The sequence below is a fragment of the Ovis canadensis genome, chromosome 2 (assembly GCF_042477335.2).
Source record: "Ovis canadensis isolate MfBH-ARS-UI-01 breed Bighorn chromosome 2, ARS-UI_OviCan_v2, whole genome shotgun sequence".
NCBI classification, from domain to species: domain Eukaryota; kingdom Metazoa; phylum Chordata; class Mammalia; order Artiodactyla; family Bovidae; genus Ovis; species Ovis canadensis.
In genome coordinates this window covers 145,242,218-145,250,742 of record NC_091246.1, presented here as the reverse complement: position 1 = coordinate 145,250,742, position 8,525 = coordinate 145,242,218, and the positions used below count along the sequence as shown (strand labels likewise).

General features: G+C 35.1%; 1 protein-coding gene across 2 annotated transcripts in view; it reads right to left on the bottom strand.

Annotated features, from left to right (window-relative positions):
- Positions 1 to 1,176: 1,176 nt before the first annotated feature.
- Positions 1,177 to 8,525, bottom strand: part of CFAP210 (cilia and flagella associated protein 210) — a 27,325-nt gene continuing 19,976 nt past the window's right edge. For both annotated transcript variants that reach the window (XM_069577284.1, XM_069577285.1), the window contains 3 exons: positions 7,678 to 7,870; positions 6,861 to 7,025; positions 1,177 to 1,636 (listed from right to left, as the gene is read on the bottom strand). In XM_069577284.1, coding sequence (XP_069433385.1) covers positions 1,292 to 1,636; positions 6,861 to 7,025; positions 7,678 to 7,870 — 703 coding nt within the window. In that variant the 3' untranslated portion in view covers positions 1,177 to 1,291. The remainder of the gene's footprint in view (positions 1,637 to 6,860; positions 7,026 to 7,677; positions 7,871 to 8,525) is intronic.

Below are 8,525 nucleotides of genomic sequence, written 5' to 3'. Positions count from 1 at the left end.
ACTATACTATCAAATGGCTTGTTTTGTATTTTTTAAATTATTGATTGTATTAGTTTATTTGGACTTTATTTTTATTAAAAGCTAATAATGAAATAAATCATTTAATACTTTTTATTTTACCCACAAGGATACAGAAATTGTACTGGGAAAAAACTGAGCAGAATTTTAACGGTAGTGAACTTCTTTTAAGAATTTAGCCAGCAGTGACAATTTCCAGGTTTAGGGATAAGTTTTAGTGTAATTGTTTAATCGTAATGCTTCATGTTGCAAGGTGTCTTTTGCCTCAGCAAACTTTTAAGGTTATACATGGAATTACTATCTACTGGAATGCTACCATTTGCTTTTTAATTCCTCCAAATTTCTCAGCAGTGGGAACATTGTATTATATTCTGTGCCTGCTAGTTTTAATATAACACTTACCATTATAAAGCCATATAAACGTTAACTAAGTTTTATAAAACATACTGTCTAGTTTTTGGTTTCTTCCTTTTTTTTTTTTTAATTTAAATGAGACATCTTTAGGGAAAATGAACCTAGTTAACTTGAGAGTCACTGAACATATATATGCTTAAATAAAAACATTTTGACCATTCAGTGATTTATACGTGTTAGTAGGTGAATATTACTAAATTTTCAAATTCTGGAGTGTTTTTAAATGTTTTATGAAGCCAGGAGAATATGTAAAATGTGAGTGTGTCGTATGGACTGTACAGATTTATGTATTAAAATACTTTTAGTTTCACTTCGTGTTTTCTATTTTCATTGCTTTCTAGGTTTCTTTCCTAAACATATTTCCTAATGTAATACTGTATTTCTTTTTAAGTAGTGCTGATTCATAATTTTTACACCTCCCCCACCCCCAAGACCTCTCAGTAACCCAAAATGTTTTAGTTCCAGTTTACATCTTTGCCACAAGTTTTAGCTATGCTTTATCGAATTAGTGAATTAGAACAGTTGTGTGCTAACAGGTATAGATAACAGGGTTTCCGTTTGGAACAATGAAAAACTTCTGGAACTAGATAAATGGTAATGGTTGTACAATATTATGAACATACTTAATGCCACTGAATATTCTTAAATAGCTAAAATTATACTTTTTGTTTTATATATCATTTATCAGAATCAAAAAGAATCTGACAATCTTGAATGGGGAAGAATCAATTAGGTCAGACATAATTGTACTTAGATGAAAAGCAGCTTTATTAACAAATTATAAGCATATAATTCACTTGAATGTGTAGCTCAGATTAGCTACAAATTAGTCTTCTTAATCTTAAAAATAAACTTTTTTCTACCATGTAAAACCTAGCCTTCCCTTAGACTTTTGAAAATTATTATATTTCGATCCCCGAGAGTTATAAAAAGGGAGCTGGACTCCAGTGATATCATTTGCCTGATAGCTGGGTCTTAATCCACCTCTGTCCACTAAAACTGGTCCATGTCCACCTCCAGGTCCTTCCTGTACAGCTTTTACAAGAGGATAAATATATTTGTTTGTCGATTCAGACTCAGATTCAATTACTTGTCTGGCATAATCCTGAAATTCCTTCTCCTTTTCAGCCACAAGTGCTTCAGTAAGTCTGCAGTACTCTGATTCTGCTTGTTTTGCTTGCAGTGCATTAAACTTATGTTTGGCCTGTTTGGGAATGATAAAATATAATTACATACTGATACGTTTAGAAAATTGACCAATTTTCTAAACACACATAGCATATGAAGTTGTAGATAGAGCTTTTAAATTCATTGACATTTGACAAGTCCTGACTTAACTATATAATTTATTTCAGAAATTCTCCCATGCTTCTCCCATTATGTTTAAAGCAGTGGCTTAGTGAAGCTTACCTTACTATGTGATTGTACATCTTCAAACAATATAGGATGAAGTTAAGATTAAAATAACCAAGTTTAAAATCCTGTTTCTACCAGTTATAAGGTGTGTTCTTTCACAAGTATAGAAAGCATACCAATCACTGTCCCAGTCCATCCGCTATTCTGAAAGGATGCACCCAGACCTACTATCCCAAACCAGCCACATACACCATGTGACCCAGCCACATAAGATTAAATCTTCAATGAATATCTGAATTAAACTAATTACATTCTCTGTTTCCTAAGAATCTGAAGTTGGACACGTGACATTTATCAATGTAGGCTGATCAGAAGCTAGGTAGAATAAGCAACCTGTCAAAAAACTAGTTTACTAGCATTTCATTTTTTCCTTTTTATAATTTACAAAAATGTTCTGCTTATATTATATGAAGTGACTAATGGCTTTTTAAAGATTTCTATATTTTGGTTGATAGCTTTTCATTGTATCTGATACATTTTAAGAAGTGCTGAGTTTATAAAAAATTCACTTGTGAATATATTATAATAACATTCATGCAAATATTTTTCAAAATCAGTAACCACTTCATAAAATAGTAGCTTAAAATCAAACTGAAATTTGTGATGAAATAGAACAACTATTTTGTATTCAATACAAAATACCAAATTTTTATTAGAAAGCTATATTTCAACACTAGGACTTCTATGCTATTTGTTGAATAGGGACAGACACCAGGAGTTTGAAAAAAATAGAAAATGACATTAAATAACATTAAGAACAGAAAAGGCTAAAAACTGTCTCATCAATGGTAAAATGCTAAAATTTGGGATCCTGACAAGGAGCAACTGGAATAAACTGATTTGGTAGCAGTTTTGTAGAAACATTGAGGGAACAGGGATAAACGTTTTTTAAGTACAGAAAGGAAATGAGAGTGGAAGGAAAGGATAACCATAATGGATCATATGACCGGTACCTCAAACTATATACATCAAATACAGATTTGTAAAATATTGATTGGTTTAAAATCCTAAAAATGACCACATGGGAGGTAAAGTAACAAAAACCTTAGGAGATGTTAGAGAGCTAATCATTTGAAAACTCAAAAAAGTGAAAATCAAATATTTATCCTGTCTTAAAATTGTATTTAAGGGAAACCAGTTGCTGATCATGAAAATTTATTTGAAAAGCAATCAGTGAGAAGGAAGGAGAAAATGCATTTTGCCACCTATGAATTAAATCTAGGTAACAATCACCAAAGTCTGCTTGTGTCACAGAAAGTGAGACAACAGTTATCACATGCCTCCTAGGGGAAATACACAGCACCAATTGTGAGGGATTTTCAGCAAAAAATTGAGCCTGAATCTGACTTACCTTGGATTTTGCATGAAATATAAGGAACAATACTACCCTGCATGGCTGCCACAAAATCCAGACTGTAATTTGAAAAGACAAACCCAGTTCCTTCAACAAATTGCAAGATAAACATAATGAAGACAAGGAGACTAAGAACAAGAAGGATGGGGATGAAGGAAGAGTTACAGGTTACAAGAAATTTGAAAGATATATCAATCAACCAAATAGAATATATGTACCCTGTTTCATCCTCAAAAACCTTTAAAAAATAATTCATGAGACAATCTGGTGGAAATTGAAACAACACTGAATGTTAAATGTTACATATTTTTTGAATGTTTTAGGTGTGATAACAGGATTGTGATTATGTCAATTTCTAAAGAGTCCCTGGGTTTTAGAGATAGATACTGATATATACATTGAAATATACTGAAATATACATTGATAAAATGATAATGATATTTGGTATTTGCTTCAAAATATGTGGCAGATCCTACTTCTGACAATGGCCACATGAGGTTGGGCAAAACTCCACAGAAAAGTTGATTATTAAAGTCAACCATTTCAGAGCATTGGTAAATGACTATGTACAGGCTATAGCTTGAGAAGGTTTTTTTTCCTGAAAAACTAGATCAGAAGGTAAGAAGTACAAGTTCATAACATTCTTGTCTGGAAGGCATTGCTATCCCTCTAGCTCAGGTTGTGAAAACATGCAGATTATTGGACAGTGACGGCAGATTCTATTTGGACCAAGTGACAAAACAGCTAGAAATAGGAGGAGATTCTGGAATGAGAGAAAGCTGTAATGATAAATCTACACACATTCCTGACTGATAAAAATACATCCACACAGGAGAACTTTTGGACTACCAATCTCAACCTGCACACAGCTTTCATAGCAGGCGTAGGAGTAAAAGCTTTACTGGCTAAAGGTGTCTGAACATAAACTCGACTCATATTACTGGATGAATGTCAAACAAAACCAGTACAGCGAGGAAAGAACCCTAGGGATCCAGGCTTTAAAACGTAAAAGTGAGCAAAGACAGAGGTACTATGGTGAAGACAGATTTCATAGTTTGCATCCAGGGAAAGCAACTGCCTACTAAAAAAGCAACAACCCTCAGAACAAAACAATCTGCAACATATTCTATGTAAAGTGTTCGATTTTCAGCCAAAAATCACTGCAAAGAAATAGGAAAATGTTATATTATTTTCACGAAAGAAAGTTCAACAGAAAATTATATAACAATAGTTATAAAAGTTACAACTATTAATGAGACTACATATTGACTTTGGCAATTAGATTTCAAAGCAGTTATGAAAATATCCAGTAAATTAAAAGAAATATGCTCAGAACAAGTGAATTGGGAATCACAGAATTAGAAACTATAGAAAACTGTAGAGTTGAAAGTTCAATAACAAATGAAAAGCTCACTAGGTGAGCTCAGCATCAGAATCAGTGAATTTGAAAGTAGGTCAATAGAAAGTATCCTATCTGGAGAAAAAATTATTGACTAAATGTGAGATTAACAATGTCAGATTTCTGGCACAATATCAGATGTCTCTCTGCATGTGCAAACTAGGTCCCTGAAGAAAAAAGGGATAAAGAGGTAGGAAAAAATACTTGAAATAGTAAAATACTCCCCACATTTGGTGATACTAACTAGCACGTCCAAGACCCACCACAAATCTCAAATAGGAAAAACTCAAAACACATCACAGTCAATCTGCAGGAAGCCACAATGAAAAAGCTTGTAATCAGCAAGAGAGCAAGAGACAAATGACACATCACATACGGGGACAAACCCTATTAACAGATTTCCAGTCATAAATGGTGAAGGCCAGAAGACACTGGAACAGTCAAAAGGCTGAAAAAACTAATGACATCCAATTAATTTTGTATCCAATAAAAGCAAGATAAAGACTTCTCCATAAAAACATTTGGGCTATAAAACGTGCTAAAGAAAGTCTTGAGCCTGAATGGAAATGGTCAGTAAGTATAAGAAAAGATGCTCAATATCATTCATCATGAGGGAAATGCTTCAAATCCATGATGATAAGCAACAACAGACACAGAAAACAAGTGTTGAGAATTTGGAGAAGGTAGAACTCTTGAACGTTGCTGGTGGCTCCGTGAAATGCTGCAACTGCTGTAGAAAACAGTATGGTGTTTCTGAAAAACAACTGCACAGAATTACTATATGATCTCCCAATTCCACTTGTAGGAATATTAGCAAAAGAATGGAAAGCAGGAACTCAAACAGGTATCTATCTACATAGCAGTGTGCACAGTCATTATTTGCAATGGCCAAAATATGGGAACCATCCAAATATCCACTGATGGATGTGTGGATAAGCAAAATCTGATACATATGTACAATGGAATATTATTCATCATTAAGAAGGAATGGAACTGACATGCTGCAATGTGAGTGAACCCTGAAGACACTATGTTCAGTGAAATAAGAGAAAAAAATACTGTATGATTTCACTAATATGAGGTACTTAGAGTAGCAAATTCACAGAGACAAAAAGTTGAACAGTGGTTACTAGGAACTGGAAGGAAGACAGAACAGACAGTTGCTCTTTAATGTGTACAGTTTCAGAGTAGGATGATGAAAAAGTTACGGTGACGGACAGTGTTGACAACTGCATCTCAGTAAAAATGTGCTTAATGCCCTTGGACTGTATGATTAAAAATAGTAAATATTATGTATGTTTCACCACATTAACAACCCAACTAAACTGGCAAAAGATTTAAGTAAACACAAAATAAGGCACACAACAACTAAAAAGAACATGAAAAGATGTTCAACATCTTTAGTTGTTAGGAAATGCAAAAACACCACCATGAGATAACACTATGCTGCTGCTGCTAAGTCTCTTTAGTCGTGTCCGACTCTGTGTGACCCCCTAGACAGCAGCCCACCAGGCTCCCCCGTCCCTGGGATTCTCTAGGCAAGAACACTGGAGTGGGTTGCCATTTCCTTCTCCAATGCATGAAAGTGAAAAGTGAAAGGGAAGTCGCTCAGTCGTGTCCGACCCTTAGCGACCCCATGGACTGCAGCCCACCAGGCTCCTCTGTCCGTGGGATTTTCCAGGCAAGAGTACTGGAGTAGGGTGCCACTGCCTTCTCCAAACACTATGCTAGAATTGTTAAAAATTAAAAGATGGCAATAACAAGTGCTGGCAAGGATGTGGAGTGACTTGTCTTTGCATACATTGCTGGGAAGAATGGAAAATGGTAGAGCTATTCTGGAAAACAGTTTTCAGAAACAAATGATTACATGCCCAGTCCTGCATACATGTTCTCAAATCTCTGGGACCCCACTCACCTCAGAAATGAAACCTATGAGATCCCAATCAACATATTCTCTGGAAAATAGTTATAAAAGAGGGGAAAAAGTAAAAAAAAGCATCATGGCCTGCCATATGCATTTGTATTTTCTTTCACATTTACTAAAATGCAATTGAAACTGAAGAAAGATAAATATCTGTACAAAAGACATAAACCTAGTATGGAAACTTCAATACTGATAAAAAGTAACTCTTCACATTTTTAGTACATTTTATTGTGTCATAACCATAACAACTGTCTAATCTTACTTGGTAAAACTGTTTTGGGAACCAAAGCTCCTGAAATCTATTTACATATTTATTCATAAGTAGGAATAATTACCATTTGCTGAATATGGGCATCTTGAACTTCTCGACGTTCTTTATCAGCTTTCCGCTTTTTCTCCTTTTCATGCTCCCAGAAAATCTGGTCTGCTTTTAGGATAGCTAGCAATTGTTCTGTAGCCTCTATTTTCCTTTGTCTTTCTTCTTCCTCTTTATTCTTCACCTAGATGATAGAAGGCAAAAGAAAAAACCATTTTTAGCAACCAATGGCCTTGAAGTTAGAAAGTTCCAAGTGGAAAGTCAGCCAGGCGCAATGAAAGCACCAAAAGTTGGGGTGACTCCCACATGGCCAGTTTACTTTTTGTTCTAGTAATATCAAGAAACAATGAAAACGTAAGTAGAATGATATTGGTTTTAAAAAATATAGGAACAGAAAAGCAAGACCATCTCAAAATAGGGAAACATTTATAGCATTATATAACTGCTATAATGCTTAAAAACTATCTAAATCTTACGAAAGTCAGTCATGTAAGGGATAAATTCTGAAGTATTAAGATACACAGAAACACAACGGGGTAATTTTTACCTGGTTTATCTTAAAAACATTCAAATGAAAGTTAATAACTTTTTTACATTTCAGATGGTTCTGAAACCGGAGACTATTACTTAGCATCTATAAAGATCTTATTTGTAATTATCATGTCATCTTCTATTAGAAAGTAAACATGGTCTGATTTCAAGAATATTGGAAGATAATTTTATGCAATGTTTTTCAAATCTCTTAGTTTTTTGTCAGAGAAGCAGAGGGAGTAAGTTAGGAGAAGCTACAGCAAAGGGCTCCATTTTGTTTGATTTTTACTTAGTGAATTGCTTACCACAAGAGCTCTATGTTCTGCGATTGCTTTTAATTCTGCTTTGTTTTTTTCATACTTTTCTCTTTCTCTTTTTTCCCACTCAGCCTCAGCTTCTGCAATATCTCTAGCAATAATCAAATCTTCATTGTCAAATTTCTCTTTCATTAGTTTACTCAGGAAGTTATTTATTCTTTCTCTCCGTTCCTCCATTAGTCTGTAACAAAATAACCATTTACTAGTCAAGTCTTCAAGAATGGTTTTGTTACGGAGCCAACATACTTTAAATGAAGACAGATAACTTTCCTTTTGCACCGGGTTAAGTCCTCTCTCTAGTTCAGGGCCAAGCATAGTGCCTGGCACATCATCAACAATAACTGCCTATCTGTTAAAGGAATGGGGGCATTTTGGTTTAGGAAATTGGGCAAAAACTTTTAACTTGAGTTGTGACATATTCACTGATCAAAGTGAGTTTGCGAAGCCACACTGGAGAAGCGAAGAGAAAGGACACAGTGCATGCCCCAAGGAAGTGACAACCTAAAGTGGGAAAAGGGCTTCCCTGCTGTCTCAGTGGTGAAGAATCCGCCTGCCTGTGCAGGAGACACAGGTTTGATCCTAGCCTGGGAAAATCCCACAGGCCATGGAGCAACTAAGCCCAATCCACAACTGCTGAAATCCACATGCCCTAAAGCCTGTGCTCCACAAGAGAAGCCACTGCAATGAGAAGCTGCGCTCTATGACTAGAGAGCAGCCTCTGCTCCCTGCAGCTAGAGAAAGGCCACACAGCGCCAAAGACCCAGAACAGCCAAAAAGTAACGAATAAAAAAATAAAGTGCAGAAAAGGCAGTTACAGAAATAACTATGCAGGCAAA